We start from the raw sequence: 20,002 nt of genomic DNA, 5'->3' as shown, positions 1-20,002 counted from the left end.
ATAAATCACTTAACTCTTGAGTGTCAGATTCCTTATCTATAAAATGACAATAATACTTCATCTACTTCTTAGTGTTACTGTAGGTAAAGACCTTGGTAAAACTTGAAGCATTATAAAAATATGTAATTGTTTAAGGTGATTTATGCCATGTAACCTTATTTAAATTTAGGCTAGTCATTGCAGAGCTTTCCAATCCAATATTATTATTATTTGCCAACTCTTGCGATGAAAACAAGCCATTGGAGGGACGTGTATTGACTGATGTGGGAAATTTCATTTTTCCTCCAACCAGTGCAGAGATGGCCTAGAGAGCCAAAAACTGCTCAGTTTCTAAAATACTTTTTGCAAATGCAAAATGGAAATCTTGACCTTTTAAGCTTCCATTTTCATTGTATTTTCTAGCAGCTGTGCATCACCCTCTGTTCTGAACAGCTGCTGTCAAGTTTACAACTGAACATATCAAATACTCTCTCTGTTTCAACAATGCCAGAATAGAGCATTTCTTAATTCCTTTAGTAGCCCGTGTCTGTCTCTATGTTAATTGTACAAACATTAAATATGGCCAGCTATGTCACTGAAGGCAAAGTGAAAAGAATGCGAAACTTTTGAACTCTTCACTTAGAGATTAAGCTGCTTACCAGAATTGTTTTCTGTTCTAAATAAAAGGGCAAATATTGGATCAGAGTACTCTTAAATCAATATGTTTTTCACGAAATGATAATATATTTAAAACATTAAGATTCTTAGCATTTATCTCTAGGCAGCCCTCAAAATCAGTGTTACAGTACTAAAATCAAGCTTAACTGCTATGTAAGGTTCTGCCTGCAAAATTTTGAGTGACTAAAAAAGAGATGTAACAATCTTGGGACCTGTGCAGGTCTCAAGGTTAGTGAGCCATTTTTTTGTTTAATGTCACCATCTCAAGGAAGAGAAACAATTCATGTGGAAAGCGAAACCACTGAATTAGAAATTTGTTCAAATTCTTAAATGTAATAGATAATGAAAAATAGATCCCAAGATTCTATTACATCTTTTTTTTTTTTAAACTCACTGTCAAAGTGCTGGAAAGTTGTTTGTGAAAATACTGAACAGTTCTGTAGTAAGCCTTGGCAACATAATGATTCTTTCTGTCTTTTTTCCCCTCTTCTCCCTCCTACTCTCTCACCCTCCCCCATCCCCTGCATTTTTATTGCATAATCTCAATCTAATACACAAGTTCGGGGTAAATATATATATATTTATTTCATCTTGGCTTACCAAATTGTATTACTAAACCCTTTGTGTGTATGGTCAGCTATTACTTGGTTAGAATTTTAATAGAATGGCAGCCCAGTGAGTGAAAATGTGAATTCTGTGTGTGCATGATGTGTTCTTTTGAAAGGGATTTGTGCCTCATGTGGAAGATTATGAACTGGAATGAAAGGAGACAGTAAGCCCCGTGAGGGCACTGACCCACTTCTTTGTTTAGACTTAGGGTAGTACCTGGCACATAGACATTTAACATATGTTTGTTGATTGTTTGATTGAGACACCCAGACATTTCAGCGGTTTGTTATGCAAAAGGTCGGGACTATGCACACAAAGTATAGCTATTGAGAAAGGTTACTTTTTTATAATACCTACTGTTAACATTTAATTTTTTCAGTTTTGGGTGGTTCTTAATTCTTAGGTTTTCAGTAGAGTAGCACTGTCCATTGGGGTGCAAGATCACAAGTTTAAGAGCTGGAAAGGATCTGAGAGACCATCAAAGTCCAACTCCCTCATTTTTCAGATTAAGGAGCCCAAATCACTGAGGAGTTAAGTGCCTTGCCCAGCCTCACACCCTGTGGAAGTGCCGACTTCCTGACTCCACATTAGGTGTGTTGTCTACCACATCACCAGCTGCCTTAATTATCATTGTGGAAATTTGAGGTTGGAACAGATAAGAGTTTAGTAAAATGGTGCAAGATTTTTTCTATGGTCAAAGGAAAAACCCCATAAGATTTGTAGTCAAAGGACCTAGGTTCAGTTCCTCACCCTGCCACTTAATAATGTTATGACCTTGAATATAGCTTCTCTCAGCCTCAATTCCTTTTTTTTTTTTTTTTTGAGATCAAAAAAGATCTTTATTCTTTCTCAGGAGAAAGGTCACTGCCCCTGTCACTCAAGTGGGTCTGCCAGGGAGTGCAAAATGTGAAAGTTTAAAGGTTTCTCTTGTGCTGATCCTAACCCTACCTTTTACACCTGTCCTACTTCACCATTGGCTGGTGAGGCAAGCTCACAGTCTTTTCATTAATGTTAACTAATTGTCACAAAGCAGTTTACAGCCTCAATTTCTTTATCCATAAGATGAGGGTTTAGAACTGTGTAACTTCCAAATTCCATTCAAGCTCTAAATCTATGATCTGACAATAGGATATGCTTTCACAATAAAATCCTCATCAATTGGAAAAAGATTTGTTATAATGGAAAATGGAAGATCTATACAAGCAGAGGGAATGTGATGCAGGGGATATGGTGCTGAACTTAGATTCAGGCATCCCGGCTAGACCAAAATCCTGCTGCTGACAGCCATGTGACTTTGACTGAGTAAGATAATCTTTGTGAATCTTGAGTAAATTTCTGTAAACTATATGTCATAGAAAATGGTGGAGAATGCTGGTCGGTAACCTAGCTAAGCTGAGACACTTCCTGGTGTAGTAGATAGCTTACTGGATTTAGAAAGAGGAAGAAGTTCTTCGTTCAGTGCCTACTTCATTGACCTCTGAACCTTGGTTTGCTCATATATAAATAAAATAGCAATAATAACTGTAGTTCTACCTCGTAGGGTCATTGGTGAGGAATAAATGAGAAAACAAATATAGAACACTTTACAAGCCTTAAAATACTATATAACATGAGCTCTTGGTATTGAGTTTCCAAACCAGGTGTTCCCAAGCTGATGAAATCACAGGCCTCTGGGGTATTGTAGAGTTAGGTACTATCTCATAAGTAAGAACTGAACCCTGTTTTTAAGCTCGTTCTCTCTATGAATGTCTTTACAAAAGCATGCAGCTTTTGAGTTTAGAAGAAAAAAGTAGATTCTGCTAGCATTTTGCCATTTATTCTTGTGCCAAGTAGTAGCAGGCAACAGACTGTGGTTTCTGTGTCTTATCCTATGTTGATCTTTTCCTTCTTGTGCATTCATCCATTATTACAAAGGACTATTTGACTTTGTAGTCAAAAGTCCTATGGCATTTATTTTTTGCATATAATAGCCACTGCAAAGGTGTTAACAAGGCCTTAGACTAATGTGAGAAATGCTTAAGACTTTTAAATCCCAGCCTATGTGTTCTACCAAAAATGGATTCACCTACATTTATATACCCTTTTCTTTGACCAATACAGAGCTGTGCCTATCTTATATTGAGTCTGCCTCCAAAACTTCTCCCTTTCCTAACTTTCCTGTTACTGTCCAGGGCACTACCATTTTCCCAGTCACCTAGGCTTAGAAATTAAGTGTCTTCCTTCACTCCCACTCTCTAATAACCATAGCCAAGACCTGTCTAACCTTCTTCTCTCCTTTGATCAAGTGCAGGCCTTCATCATGTCATGCCTGGATCATTGCAGGAGCCTACTGGTTGGTTGCCTACCTAAAGTCTCTCCCCACTCCAGTCCATCCTCCTCTTAGCTACCAAAGGAATCTTCCTGAAGCACAGTCTGACCATGTCACTTGCATACTCAATAAACTGCAGTGGTTTCCTGTGACTTATAGTATCAAATATAAAATCCTGTTTGGGGGCAGCTAGGTGAATAAAGCACTGGCCTTGGAGTCAGAAGGACCTGAGTTCAAATTTGACTTGAGGCACTTAACACATACTAGCCCATGTGACCTTGGGCAAGTCACTTAGCCCTAATTGCCCTGCCTTCCCCCCTCCAAAAAAAAAAAAGGTAAAAAAAAAAAAAGAAATAAAATCCTGTTTGTCTTGTAAAGGCCTTTACCTTGGTCCTCTCCTATCTTTCCATTATTCCATTATATGCTTCACTGCCCTTCACCTTTTTTTCTATGATTGGGTGACCTTAGCCTTCACTCCATCTCCCAACTCCATACATTTTCACTGACTGTCCCTCTTTATCTCTACCTCCTAGTTTCCCTTAAGTCTCAGCTAAAATCCCACCTTTTGCAAGAAGTTTCTCCGAGTCCCCTTAATGCTAGTGCCTTCCCTCTATTGATTATCTCCATTTTTTTCCTGACTGCATCTTGTTAGCCTTCCTCATTAGACTGTGACCTCTTTGAGAGAAAGGACTGTTTTTTGCCCTTTTTTTAAATCCCTAGATCTTACAAAGAGCTATTTTCTTTTGCCACAAAGAGCTAATTTTGCTATTATTGCCACAATTCCTGGCACAACATAAGGGCTTAATAAATGCTCATTGACTTGAATACAGAATTTCATGGGATCATAGTGCTAAAAAAGACCTAAATATGAACTAGGTTAGCTGATTCATACTTTTTAAAAAAAATTTTTTTTAAAGCAATTGGGGTTAAGTAACTTGCTCAAGGTTACACGGCCAGTTATTATTTCTGGGTGTGGTGCTGAGTATCTGAGCCCGGATTTGATCCAGGTCATCCCCCAGGTCATCCCGACACTGGAACCAGTGCTCTTACTCACTGATCCACCTGGCTGCCCCTAAGCAATGGGGTTAAGTAACTTGCTCAAGGTTACACGTGTCTTTGGGTGGGTGCTAAGTGTCTGAGCCCGGGATTCGATCTCCAGGTCTTCTCAACACAGGAGCCAGTGCTCTTACTCGCTGTGCTACCTGGCCGCTCCTTTTTTTTTCATACTTGTGAAAACTAAAGCCTAGAAAGTTAAATGACCGTAGCTCGTTAGGGGTAGAACACGAACAAAAACCCAGTTCTCCTGACTTACAGTAGCTGATGCCCCATGTTCTGCTCATGCCTATAAAGAGTCAGGAAAATGACCAAGTCTTTTCAGAATACAATCAGTGACAAGAAAAAGACCTTTAAGGTTATGATTAGTAATGACTAGTGTTCCAGAGGACTGATTTTGAAGGTATGATACCTACTTCATGATAAAGAAGAAATAGACTAAAAATGAAGAATGAGAAGTACTGTGGTCAATATGGGAATTTTTCTTTGACAGTGTATATTTCTGACAAGGGTTTTGTTCTTTTATGTTTCCTGATGGGGGGGAGGGGAAGGGAGGAGTGGGGGGTCAGGGGTGGAAGGAAGAGTGGGAATAGCAGCAGGGTTGCGCCCCCCCCCAAAAGAAAGAATGAGAGATAATGGAAGCAATATTTTTAAATGCATAGAAGAGAACATAAACAGGATTAGAAGAAAACACAGACAAGTAGCCAGCTTTGAAGTTTGCTTGTTGAATTTTTTTATATACTTAAAAGGAAAATTAAGTGGTACATAATAGAGATTTTCACACTTTTTTTTTTTACTTTATATAAAGAAATATATACATTTTGTTTGGTATTTTATAAATTCAGAATTTGAAAACAAAATGAACTTTAAAAAAGAGAATAATTGGTATAACCTCAGGGCATCAGTTTTGTTTCTTAATCTTCTAATGGATATATTTTAAGTATTATACATTACATATAACTATATTGATATGTCTTATTCCCTTACTGAACTCTAAATTTCATGAGGGCAGTGATTGTGTATTATCTTAGTTTTATATCTCTACCAATTACTAGCATGCAATTGGCATTTAATAAAGTGGAAGTTATTCATATATATTTCATTTAGTTTTATTTTTGTAACCTCAATGCTTTGTATATAGTGAGCAATTAATAAGCAATCATTGAATTGAATTGTCCATGTTAATAACATTAACATCTTTACATATTTAATTATTCTTTATTGCAAAGAATAATTGCTTTTCAATGTATAGAGAAGTACAAGAGATTTGTATAATTAAAGTGCTATGTGTGGTTTGTTTTTTAAAGAACTATATATATATATATATATATACACTAAATTTAACAAGGTAGCAACCAAAATGATCCCTTCTGTAATTTTTTTGTTTTCTTCTGTGCATTTTAAAATGTTTTATTGTTTCACTTTTTATTTTGACATATGTTACTCCCCACTAATTTACCTTCTCTTGTAACAAATACACCCGGTAAAACAAATGGACACTGTGGTGAGTGAGAACACATATTTCATTCTTTATTTCTAGCCCACTGCTTTTATCCTTAGTCCTTTTGAAGTCCCTATTGCTTGCTGCTTTGATCAGAGTTCTAAAGTCTTTCAAAGTTATTTTCCTTCATTTTATACTTTGTTATCTGCATAAATTATTCTCTTGGTCCTACTTATTTCATTCTGTGTCAGTTCATGTATTTTTTCCATTTCTGAAAACCAGTTCAAATTATAATAAGCCATCAGAATTGCCAATGAGACTATGGGGATAATACCTTTGTGGTTGGTGATGTAAATACAAGAACTTAATTTCTGAGATGACTTTTTGTGGCAGATGTTTTTGACCCAAGATAATAAAAATTTAAGGGATGTGGCATTGTGAATTTTGATGGGAAAAATACATCTTTATTTAAATAGAAATGGTTTCCTTTGTAGTTCTATTTATCTTATGCATTTAAAAATATTCTGAGAAGGGGTCCATACTTTTCCATATGCTTAAACGGGTCTAATGACACAAAAAAAAAAGACCAAGAACCTCTCTGTCTTATGGTATAATCAGTGCTTCTCACTTTCTTAAGAAATAATATTCTGGCCATTCTGAATTCTTATTTATAAAGTGACCAGTTCCTCAACTTCAGGAGTTAGTTCAGAAAAGACTGTGATCTTGTACAAAGCATTTTCATCTGTAAGAAATGAAAGCCCAGGAGGTCAAAGCTGCAGCAACTACTGGGGGAACAAAGCAAAATATGCCTTTGCACTGCTTGGAATATGCTTCCTTTTCAGGCTGTTTTCTTGACCACTCCTACCTTCTGGTTTGTCTTCTTGCCTCAAGTTACTTCTCATTCAGGTCTATCCTTCACTCAGCAGCCAAATTGTTCTTCCTAAAGGGAGGTCCAAGCACCTTATTCCCCTGTTCATTAAACTTCTGTGGCTCCCCATTACCTCCAGGATCAAATATAAAATCCTCTGACTTTGAAAATGAGCCCTTTGTACCTTTCTGATCTCTTCCTACCTGCATGGTACTCTACCACTGGCCTTGCTATTCCTCCAATACAGCATTTATTCTCTTGGTCTGTGCCTTTTTACTTCCTTCCCCCCATGCCTGGAATAGTCTCCCTCCTCATCTCCACCTACTCTTTTCCCTGGCTTTCTTCGAGACTCAGCTCAAATCTGACTTTCTGAAAACAAAACAAAAACAACCAAAAGCTTTCTCAGCTTCCTCTACCCCCACCCCACCCTGGCCCAATGCTAGTGGCTTCTCTTTGAGATCACTATGACTTAGTTTATTTCTTTCTTGTTTGTACCTTGATGTTCACACATTCAGTTGTGAGCTCCTTGACCAAAGACTTGTCTTTTTCTTTTCTTTGTATGCTCAGTGCTTAGAGCAGTACCTGGTACATTATAGTTGCTTAATAAATAATTACTAACTTGAGTCCAAGTTTGGCATCCCCAAGTTCAGAAATCTTTCCACTGTACTTTTGCCTCTTTAATGTGGTGGGCATGGTACAGACTGGGTGAGCCCAGAACCCCCCTGGAGTAGAACTAGTCTCTGAAGATTTAACTTCTTTCTCAGGGTAATGACCATCCCACAGTATCCTCAGGGTTGCCAACCTGTTGTTTGAATTACTGTTTCCCCCCTCTTTTGGGCACTTAAGGATAGTTTCTCAAGGAAATGTGTCCAAGGGAATCAGTCATTTAAAAAATAACTTGGTAGGAGAATAGGATAGAAGTTTTACTTTATAAGCACATTTTTGGGATTCTTTCAATGAGCAGTTCCTGTGTTATGCATTATCAGATTTTGTAACATGTCATACATACACACACATATATTTGCCTTTTTGACATATTGTTCAGTGATTCCATGGACATATTCATTATGGACTTCCTTTTCAGTAAGTTTTTAGCCCAAATGTTTATGAATGGGTAGACATTTTTAAATTTGCTTTCCAAAATTACCATTTAACCATTCATATGCAACCCATTCATGACAAAAATGAGTGTTTTCACTACTACTTCTAGAGTGGAAGAATCCTAATCTTTTGAATTTCATATTCTTATCAGAAAGTTTTTTAAAAAGCTGCTGTTGTTTTTAACTTCTGGTTATTTTTTGTGCTCCTGAAGCTCATTTATATATGCTTGGGAGTATATCTGTATTTGAAATCTGTCTTTAGCAATGCAGCAAGGTGTAACCGGAGTGGAATCTTTTGAATCTGTTTATTTTTTTTACGTAAACTGTGGTCAGGTGTCTTAAGATATACAAAAAATTGTCCTGTGAAGCTAAGTTCTTAATTCTTTGGGATTTTAATTAGGAAAGAGATGGCAAGGGGGAACAGAATGATGATGATGATGATGACTTAAATTCATGTGGAAATCCTTTCTTCCTCTAAGTAATGAAAGACTACTTTTTTCCCCCTCCTCAATCCCCAAAATACATTCATTCAAAAAAAGTTTGTTCAAATCTAAGATTGTTTCCTCCTCTGTCACCTCTTTCCCTCCCTCAATTTGCTGTCTTGGCAAAAGAGTCCCATTGTCCTGATTGGTTCTCTTCCAGACCAATTTTTGGAAAACCCTAGCTACCAACTTACACTTCATAACCTCTCTGACCAACCTCCTTCCTTGCCTCACCAACCACCTTTGGTCCTGGAGTACCTGAATGCAGTGTTTCAATCTTTGCTCCTATTGTCCCACAATCATCCATCCCTGTAACTTTGTGGACCAAAGTGCCCTTTCCTGGCCATTATTACCCATTGTATATTGTCTCTCCCATTAGATTTTAAATACTTTGAGGGGAGGAACTGTCACCGAGGCTTAGTATAGCGCTTGGGACATCATACTTAATAAATGCTTTTTTATTCATTCATTTGTTTATCCTCTTCATCATTTTTTATCTAAAACTGGATCACTGGTCTATGAAAAGAGAGAAACTTCAATCAATTAAACAGAAACAATGTGTCTAGTATTAGAAGAGCTATTTAGAAAGAAGTCACATTCAGAACTTGAATTTTAAAGAAAACAGAAATAAATCTTTGATCATTTTTGAAGACTCTAAAAAGCATGACATTTTTGATGCATTATGCATAATGAAATGTTAAGTCTTAGTTATTAAAAACTTTCCTGTGTTTTTGAAGGCTATGAGAAGACAGATGATGTTTCAGAGAAAACTTCGCTGGCTGATCAGGAAGAAATAAGGACTATATTTCTCAACCAACCTCAACTGACGAAGTTCTGCAATAACCACGTGAGGTATAACTTCCTTGAGAATTATTGTACTGCAGAGGCAGCTAGGTGGTGCAGTGAATAGAGCTCTGGCCCTGGAATCAGGAGGACCTGAGTTAAAATCTGGCCTCAGACACTTGACACACTTAGTAGCCATGTGACATTGGGCAAGTCACTTAACCCCAATTGCCCTCCATAAAGCAAAAAAAAAAAAAAAAGAATTATTGTACTGCAAATGTTTCATTTTCAAAAAATAGAAACAGGTGAAGATCAGTGGTATCATATTTAGAGAAATAAGAGCCACTAAATTATGCATGAGATCCCTGCAGGAGACATATTGACTTAGAAAACCACATATTAAGATTATCTATGTTTTGTGGTATTTTTATTTATTATCAAATGTTAAATATTTCCCAATTACATTTTAATCTGACTTAGGCCACACTTGGGAGTGTTGGTGGGCCTCATGCAGCCCCATGGACTGTGTGTTTGACGCCTCTACGATAGATGGTAAAAAGAAGGATTTGAGCTCAGAAGACTTGGGTTTGTGGTGTAACTTTGGTACTTGCTGGACATGGTGACCTTTGTCAAATCACTTTGCCTCTATGGAGATAATAATAGTTCAACTATCTACTTCAGAGGATCAAATGAAATAATGAATGTAAAGTAATTCATAAACTTAGCTGACATTTATTCCATGCATTTTTTTTTATTAACCCTAACAACAATAGTAGTACTGTCAAATGTGTAAGGAAAGAAAATCTCCACTCAGAGGATTTTAGCTATGAAAATCAATATTTGAGTTTCCAATATGTGCAAGGATGGAGACATGGCTTAGATTACTTATTCTTTCAGGGTATATATAGAGAAAATACATTGGGGGGAGGTGAAAAGGTAAATGTCAAAGATTTATGACAAAGGAGATAATATTTTTAAAATGTCTAGCTGTGCCTTGCACACCCTAGATACTATCTAAAAGCTCATTCTCTCCCCTTTGCTACATCACATTCTTTCTGTTGAGATTTTGGGAGTATTCTATATTGGCTTTGTCAATTGATTTTTTAATATATTTTGGGGGGTACTTTTTGTAAAAGTTTTAATGATCCTTGTAAGTTCTAACCTGAAATCTGTAGGACATCTTGAGTTCTCATTATAATTATCATTCTTCCTTGGATTTATATAGCAGTTTTCTTCTAAAAAGGTTATATTTTTTTTAAAAGTGAAAGTAGATAGAGTTGTGAGATTATTATTCCCTTCTGCCACCTAGTAACCAAAAGCTATTCTTTAATCATTCCAGATAATTTAAATGAAACTTGGACATGAAAGTCTATCAAAATATTGACTTTTCTTCTTACTGGGACTCTGATTAGCACATTGATAGGATGAATGATATATCAAGCTTTCTTAATGTATACCTTCATACACATATACATATAAATATACACACACAGGCGGCTAGGTGGCACAGTGAGTAGAGCACTGGCCCTGGAGTCAGGAGGTCCTGGGTTTGGATCCAGCCTCAGACACGACACAAAAAACTAGCCATGTGACCTTGGGCAAGTCGCTTAACCCCAATTGCCCTACTTCCCCCCTCCAAAAAGCAAAAGTAAATAAATATACACACACAATGTATACATGCATACACACACATACATATATGCACCCTGAAATGCTATTTTAATATTATTTGCTTAGAAAATGTTTGGCCAACTTTGTGTGTGTGTGTGTGTGTGTGTGTGTGTGTGCGTGTGTGTGAGTGTGTGTGTGTGTGTGTGTAGGGGAGAGATAAGGTGGAAGTAGCAAGAGGGCATAATTAAATAGAATTTTCTGGTGATATAAAAGATGAATTTTAGCTATAAGTATCATTTCCAAACTTTTCCACTAGAAGTGCCATCAATACAAAATGATAGTCTGGATCAGTTTTTATTTCTTTTTCCTTTCCCTAGTGATCAAGGTGTTTTGAGAGAAAGTGATATACCCAAGATAGGAAGTAATAGAAACCAAGAGGATGAATAATCCACTAACTGTATATTTGGCCCCTCAATAACTGAAAGTTGGTTATAAAAAAAGAAAGCAAGTCTGAAAGTTGAACCACTGAGCATTATTTCTCGGTATATAACAAGTTAGTAGAATATAACAAATTAGAGATAAATGAACTCTGAAGTGATGAGTTACACAAGTTCTCATTATGATAGATGATCTTCAAGTGTGAGCTATTAATAGTTTGTGCTTTACTCTCTGCAACAAGCTTATACTAATGGCTTTGGCTCAGTGAGTTTGCCAGGTATCACCCTCTAGCTCTACAATATTCATTCCTTCACCTGCTTAGCAAGAGAAACATATGGATATATCTAGATAGACTAGAGACCTAGGCTTGTGGCTGAAATTGTAGTAGTGAAAGGTCTATCAGAGATCAAGTATAGATGCAGCTACTCTTGGCACCATCTTCTTTTAGATAGATTCATTTTCTAAGCATGCATTCCAACTCTAGAGATGTTAAACATCATTTATCTCCTACCCCAATTGCTGTATTACCTTAGTAAAGATGTTACTTCCCATCAACGAATCCTGCACTGCCCTTTAGATTGGCTAAAATGATTGAAAGGGAAAGCAGCAAATGTTGGAGGGGATGTGGAATACAATAAATTCACTGTTGATGGAACTGTGAATTGATCCAACCATTTTGGAGAGCAATCTGGAATTGTACTCGAAGAGTTATTAAACTGCCTTTACTTTTTGACCCAGTAATACCACTACTAGGTCCATTTCCCAAGATGATTAGCAAAAAGAGAATAGAACGTATATGTTCTAAAATATTGATAACAACTCTTTTTGGTGGCAAAGAACTAGAAATTGTGGGTATGCCTGTCAATTGGCTGAACATGTTGTGGTATATGATTGTGATGGAATACTATTATGCTATAAGAAATTATGAACTTGATGATCTTAGGAAAACATGGGTAGACTTGCACAAAAGGATGAAGGACAAAATGAGCCAGAACCAAGGGAACACTGTATACAGCAACAATAATATTGTTTTAAGAACAACTTTGAGTAAGTCATTTTGATTATTATAAATACCTAAATTAACCACAAAGAACAGAGAGAGGAAAACATTATCTGCATCCAGAGAAAGATAAATAGAAGCATATATAGAATGGTTTTGCATATTTATACATATTTGTGCCTAATGGTAGCCATCTCTGGGGTGGGGGGAGGAAAAAAGAGGAAAAAAAGGTTACATGATAACTTCATTATACATTTTAAAAGAATAGCAGGTTGTACATAGATTGTTTCATGTACAATCGTCTTTTTTTTTCCCTATTCTACTACATTATGGAAATACTTGTTTTATTCCTTAAGTTCAGAATAAAATAAATAAAATTTTTAAAATAATAAAGCAGTTTTCCTAAGCCCTGCATAATTGGGCTTCAATCCCCCTTTACCCTCATTTATATAATTTCCCATACATGCATTATATAGTCCAGTCCCTCTGTCCTTCTTTCCTTTCCTCATATACAAAACTCCATTTCCCTTCTTTATATTTTTGCAGTGGTCATTCTCCATGTCTGAAATACACTCCCATCTTGACTCTTAGAATGCCAAGTTTTCTCCAAAAAACACCTTCCTATTCCTCACAGCTATTAGTGCCTTCCCCACTGAAAAGTTATCTTGTATATATTTGTATATCCATATCTCCCCCTGTGACAGAATGTAAGCTCCTTGAGGAGGAGGAACTCTTTAGCTTTTGTCTTTGTCCTCTGACACATAGTAAACTATAAATAAATGCCTTGTGATTGATTGAAAACAGAGGCCACTGTAAGTTAGTAACTGTCATATAAAGCAGAAAATGGTCAGACACATACAAAAAGGTTTTACCCAGAAAACAAAATTCACCTTCTTCACTTCAAAATTCACAATCTTCACTTCTCTTAAAGGGGGACCTACCTCCAAGATAAGACTGCTCTGTATTTGATTTACATTTATGGTCCTCTGGAATGTTCTCCCCCTGTTGAAGAGAATATAGATTTTCTTGATGACATGGTTTTTAGAGAGTAATAAGAGAACTTTATAAGTCATGTGGAAGTCACGAATTACTGTGTGTTTATGATACTTCTTTCTCCCGGTTTGTGTTTTACAGCACAGCCAAGTACAATATCATCACATTCCTGCCAAGATTTCTGTACTCTCAGTTCAGAAGAGCTGCCAATTCATTTTTTCTCTTTATTGCATTGCTTCAGGTAAGTGCATCTGTTAAAAAAAAAACAGCCTAGTATTTAAGGTCACATATTGAGGTATGAACATGTGACAAATCTCTTTGACAAGCCTTGGACTAACCCTTGTGAAATTCTCAAAGGTGAAGATAAGCAAGTTTGCAGATTAGGCTTCTGTCTAAGGTTTTAACTGACATTCTCTACCTCTTTCACTGGTCCTGTTGTGGAACCTGGGACCTCTAGGGCACATATAGCCTTCTAGGTTCTTGGGTGTGGCCTTTTGACTGAGTATGAGTTTTACAGAACAAATCCTTTTATTAGAGGGATTTGTTTTGTGAAGTTTGGATTCAGTCAAAGGGCAGCACTTGAGGACATAGAGGGCCATATATGGCCTCCAAACCACAGGTTACTCACCTCTGCTGGTCCCTCCTCTTTGAGGCTATATAATTGAGTTTTCTCATGTCATTTTATATTTCTTCAAATTTTAACTCTTAAAAATTTAATATGACAGTAGACCCTACCTTTGGTCCAGTTAGACCTACCACCAGGAATGTTATATTTAGTGTGTATATGTGTGTGCTTGTATTGACTTTTTTTTTTTCATAGACAAGTATTGTGAGCCATCATTTATTAAGTCTTTAATATGTGCCAAGCACTGTACTGAGTACTGTGGATGCAAAAAAAGGGCAGAATTATCCCCTCCGACAACCAAGAGGAGCTCACAGTATTATGGGGAGGAAAAATACAACAAACTGTATACATATAAGATATGTACATGATAAATTGGAGGTAATCTCAGAAGGAGGGTACTAGAATTAAACACCAAGAAAGTCTTCTTGCAGGAGATGAGATTAGCTGAAACTTCATGGAAGATAGGAGGTGAAGATGAGAAGGGAAAGATTTTAAAGCATAGAGGACAGCCAGTGAAAATGTCTGAAGTTGGGAGATAGGATATTCTATGGGAGGAATGACAAGGAGACCAGTGTTATAAAGAAGAGATAGTGGGGAACAAAGTATGAGAAGACTGCAAAGGTAGATGGAGCTTGGATCATAAAGGAATTTAAAATCAAACAGGAGATTTTATACTTGATCCTGGAGATCATAGGAACCCAAAGACTTATGACAGGGTGTCCAACCAGAAGATTATTGCAATAGTCCAGGTGTGTGATGATGAAGACCTACACCTGGGTGGTGGCACTGTCGAAGGAGAAGATGGAGCGTGTATGAGAGATGTTACCAAGGTAGGATAAATAGGATTTAGCAATAGATTGGGTGAGAGGGGGAGGAGAGAGAGTCAAGGGAGACACCTAGGTTGTCAGCTTGGGTGACTTGGAGAATGGTGGTACCCTAGACAGCATTGAGAAATTAGGAAGACAGAAGAATGGGAAAAGATGATTACAATTTTGGGCATGTTGAGTTTAAGATGTCTGTGGGACATCCAGTTCAGATTGTCTGTCAGGTAGCTGGTGATGCAAGACCAGAGGCCAGAAGAAAGGTTATAGCTAGATAAGTAAGTAGATCTTAGAATCATATACATAGGGACTATAATTAAATCCATGTGAGCTGATGAGATCACCAAGTGAGACAGGATGGAGGGAAGAGGAGAAGAGCCTTTAGGGATACCCAGACAGGGTCCTGAATGAAGATCCATCAAAGAGTGAGAAGAAATTGTTAGACAGGTAGGAGGAGTCCATTTGATATATAGTTAGGGTTATAGGATCACAGAACTTAGAGTTGGAAGGGATGATTGTCATAATCTAGTCCAACCTTTTCATTTTAAAGATAAGGAAACAGAGGCCCAGAGAGTTAGGTTTGATTTACCCAGAGTCACACAGGTAGCAAAGTCAAGATTTTGACTCAGTTCCTGAAATTCCAAATTCAGCGTTCTTACCATTAAATCATGGCTATTAGGGGTGTTTTGTTTTGGTTTTTAAAACATATATACAACTTCCAGGTCATTTTTAGGTACTCTTATCCAAGGACATTCCTGTGCTGGCTAATTAGCTCCAGATGAGAATCTCTGAAGGGGGTTCACATAAGGCAACTAATTTAACTTTCCGCACCCATTTAAAATGTGATTGCAGTCTCCAACTGTTATCTGTATGAAAACCTTGTGGGAACAGATTCTTAAATGTTATTTCAAGATATCTTGCTCTCCTGCTCTCTTGCCATAGGTGATAGCTCTTAACCACCATTGACTGTGAAGCTTGGATAATTCTCTGCCTAGAAGAAGGTCTCACAGTATGAATCCAGGTGTTTGTGTCCTGTTGCCAGATTGAAACAGCAGGCCAAAATTTTCCTCTTCTGCTCCCTTTAGGTTTTGTTTATGGAGCATTGTGAGATGATGTACTTTTCTGAAATACTCCAGAGAGTCCTGGTTAATGCTTGATTTTCACTGGTGTAATTATCAGCTCCCTGAGCCCAAGGGCTTTTATAGCTCTTGATGAGGTGTTTTCTTCTCACATGTTCATTCTCTCTGGACTACAGTTTTATGTTAATAGTTTTATGGCAGTAACTGAAACTTGCATAGATTTCTTAACAATTCAGGGCTTGTGCTCATAGATTTAAATGTTTTTAGGATGTTATGAGTATAATTGTTGCTTAGGTTTTTTTGAGACCATTCTATGATTACAGATATATACATATATATGTATATACACATAGTAGGTGAGTGCTATTAAAATATTGGACTTTTGACTAGATAAAATAATAGCCTTTATTAGAGAGTGTTACCGATTGTGCATGTGTAAGCATGTTTTAACTGAACTTGTGATGTCAGTAGTATAAAGTTTCCCCTGTTGAAAAAGTTTGCTTACTAATTCAGATCTGTGAACCTTCAGCAATTTATAGTGGTAGAGAATTCCCTGGATACAGAGGAGTTAAGGGATTTGCCTTGGGATGCATAGTTATGTGTCAGAGGCAGAACTTCCTGACTCCCCAGGTTGACTGCTTCTCTACCCACCATGCCAAATTGCATCTCTTACTCTCAATATTAGTGCTTACTTAAGGAACTGATCTACAGCAGTGGAGAGCCTTTGGCCTTGAGGCCACATTTGACCCTCTAGGTCCTCAAGTGTGTCCGTTTGATAAATGCAAACTTCACATAACAAATCCCCTTAATAAAAGAATTTGTATTGTGAAACTTGGACTCAGTCGAAAGGCTGCACTCAAGGATCTAGAAGGCCCCATATGGCCTCGAAGTCCCAGGTTCCCTACCCCTGAATTCTAGGATATGTTAAAGTCTATGCCTATTTGAAAACTATATATTTTGAAATGTCTGAAATTCACTTAGGTTGAAATCTGAGAATAGTAAATGTTAGAAGTGTATGGAGCAGGTGCCAAATATTTTAAATATAAAATTGGATTTATAGAGCTTAACAGCTAAAATTACTACAGGTCAAAACTTGACTCATGTACCTAGTCATTTGTTAAATTGGTGATAAATGATCAAGGATGGGAAAAGATGCAAGAATCTTTTCATGGTAGTGGTGTTCACAGAATTCTCATTAAATTGTTTCAAGTGCAATAGAAGTCGAGAGAGAAAGTATACATTTTTGATATATACTGGTTCTTTTCATTTAAAAGTGACTTTTATGATCTCTGATACCAATTGATTTCTCTTATCTTGAAAAAAAAAACAAACTATTTTAGCCTTTCTAGCCCATCTTTCTCACCGAAGAAATGAAAATGTTGGTGAAGAATAGGATTACATTTCACTCTCAGGTTTGGAATTAGAGAGATAAATTTTCAAAATTTTTGTTTCAGAGTTCTGTTGTGTGTGATCCCATTTCATTTGTAACCTTACTCGCTAATTTATTATATTGGTGTTGTGTGAATAGATACCCTTTCAACTGATTTTCATAGGAAATTTTAGTCAGAAATTCTCGAGTTAGATTAATTCCTGCTGAGAACTAGCAAGATTTCTGGAGAAGAGATCAGTAGTATTTTGGAGTGGCAATTATCATATAGATAACTAGTTTGTTAGTTATCTGTTATCACACAGACAACTAATTAGGTGGTCCATGAACAAGCATTTATTAAGTGCCCTCTAAATTCCAGGCGCTGTGCTTCTCCACAAAGCCTGCTAATAAGCTCCTCTGTCTATTTGATGGTTTGAACAAATTGAGACAACTGGCCCAAGTATTTGAATAAGGGGTCCACTGATGTTCCCTAACATAAGAGACACTATAAAGTTCTGTTATGAAAATATTACAAAACTAATTTTTTTTCTGTCTTCTTTTTAAATAGCAAATACCTGATGTGTCACCAACAGGTCGCTATACAACGCTGGTTCCTCTCTTATTCATCTTAGCAGTAGCAGCTATCAAGGAGATCATTGAAGATATTGTAAGTCAATGTTTTTTTAAATAAATGTACAACCTAATTGTAATTTTATATTCTAGTCTTGAGGGAAGGTTGTATTTTATATAATGCTTTGCCTCAGATATTTGAAATGCCTGGCTGGGTTAAAAATAGGTAGACTATACTCCCATGGCATTAAAGTATCATTATAGAATTAATATTATGGAATGTTGCGGTATCCAACTATGGTTTTTATAATCTGGCAGCGAAATAACCCAATAAATATAATGCAGTAACTGACCTTGAGGGAATTTAATATCCAGGCATTATCTTCCATGAATGGGGCTAAAAATCTTTATGTTAACCTTCCTTTTAAATATCTCTGGTACATTTTTTTCTTCTCATTACTTTCAAATTATCCTTTTCTTCCTTAAGTTTCTTTGATCCCTTTTCTTTCATTTCAGTAGTTCTAAGTTTTCTTTTTCTTCCTTTTTGAAGTCAGTTTGCTATTTTTGCAGCTGCTATGAAGCAGTAGAAAGGAGGGAAAGTCAAGGTTAGAGGTATTTTTTTCTTCTTTTTAAGCCTAATTTAGCCATATTACTTGAAACAACCAATATTCCATTCATCATGTTCTCTTGGTATTTTTTTTCTTTTGCTGGGCTAAATTGATTCTCAGACATTCGACTTTCATCAAGCTCTGAGAAAACACGATCAGATACAGAAAAAAAAACCTGAGACATTATCTATTCAGTAAAGTCATTCCTTGAGTTGTTTTACTATTGATGTTATTTTTCTAGGAGAGAATTCATATTATTTATCTCTGAGACCAAACTGGGCAATCACTCAGAGGACCCAGATGAACCATGGAATCTCAATTCAGTTTGTTCTCATGAATTTTAATAGGTCAACTGAAGTTTTAAATCATCAGTCTTGGTCTCAGACATCTAGAAAGTCTGGGAATGTATGTATGTGCATGCACGCACACTCAAAGATATATGGCCTTCCTGTTCGCAAATGACATGATTGGTATTGATGACCTAAAAAAACTGATGTCACTTTACCTCCACACTGCATACAAATTCAATTCAAGTGCTATTTATTAATTACCTCTTCTGTACAAAACTCTGTCATTTAATTTGTGCTTGAAGTTCATATTTAGAGAGTCAGGCCCTGCTCATGACTCTGCTTTTTTGGTTTATAGTCTTTTACCTTTGAAGAATTCATTCCTGCCATCTAGTCAGGCTCCTGACTAAGGTGTAGTAGGTGTAGGCCTTGAAACAATATCAAATTATAGACTCTAGAAGGAGGAATATTGCCTTAAATGTAGTAGATACGTAGCCAATATTAGACAGTATGGAACCCATGAAGTTCCTCAAAGAAAATTATGCATATGTAAATTAGTTATAAAAAATAGAGAAATTAGTTTGAACATAATTTTATTACCATTAATGCTTGATACTACAAAATCTTATCTAATTCCAGAAGAAAATGTTCTGGAAATATAGAAAGATGACTAATAGTGCTGTTAGGAATAACAATAATAGTAAAACTAACAATAATAACAATATAATTGTACACGAAAAATATTTGAAGCAGAATGGACAGTTTAATGGATATTATCATTCTACAGATCCTTGTAATTCTTGATGCCTTGAACAAATAAGGTGATATAATGCTGTATTTCTATGTTTGAATAACAATTACTTATTTCAAAATATCAGGCAACAGAAACTTCATTATATTGATCAGTACCTATAATGGTACATTTTGAGATATTGGTTAGTTTTCATCAGTGAAGGCTTGTCTTCTTTTTTGCAATACATTTGTTGAAAATAGAAATAGAATCACCTAAGTGTCAAATGGACAAGGAAGTTTCACCACCTATACTCAATTAATTATATATCTATATCTGTATCTAGGTATCTAGATACAGATATATATATATATACACACATATATATTGCATATAAAAGCATTTTAACCAAAGATTAACACAAGGTAATGCATTATTAAATCTAAAATGTTGGTGATTTGGCTAGATAGCAAAGAATTTGAGGGCAATTGCACCAAAACAATTAGCTTGATAAAAAAAAAACTAACTTTATTCCACAATAGAAATAGAAAGTGGGTTTTTTCCTATAGT

General features: G+C 36.3%; 1 protein-coding gene across 4 annotated transcripts in view; it reads left to right on the top strand.

Annotated features, from left to right (window-relative positions):
- ATP8A1 (ATPase phospholipid transporting 8A1) overlaps positions 1-20,002 on the top strand; it is a 285,893-nt gene that overhangs the window by 32,446 nt on the left and 233,445 nt on the right. For all 4 annotated transcript variants that reach the window (XM_069105159.1, XM_069105161.1, XM_069105160.1 and 1 more), the window contains exons 2-4: positions 9,256-9,370; positions 13,485-13,584; positions 17,806-17,904. In XM_069105159.1, coding sequence (XP_068961260.1) covers positions 9,256-9,370; positions 13,485-13,584; positions 17,806-17,904 — 314 coding nt within the window. The remainder of the gene's footprint in view (positions 1-9,255; positions 9,371-13,484; positions 13,585-17,805; positions 17,905-20,002) is intronic.

The sequence above is a fragment of the Petaurus breviceps genome, unplaced genomic scaffold (genome assembly GCF_028583685.1).
Source record: "Petaurus breviceps papuanus isolate PSGF00001 unplaced genomic scaffold, PetGlider_PUasm1.0 76, whole genome shotgun sequence".
NCBI classification, from domain to species: Eukaryota; Metazoa; Chordata; class Mammalia; order Diprotodontia; family Petauridae; genus Petaurus; species Petaurus breviceps.
Note: the sequence above shows the minus strand (reverse complement) of the source record. Positions and strands in the feature narration are given on the sequence as shown.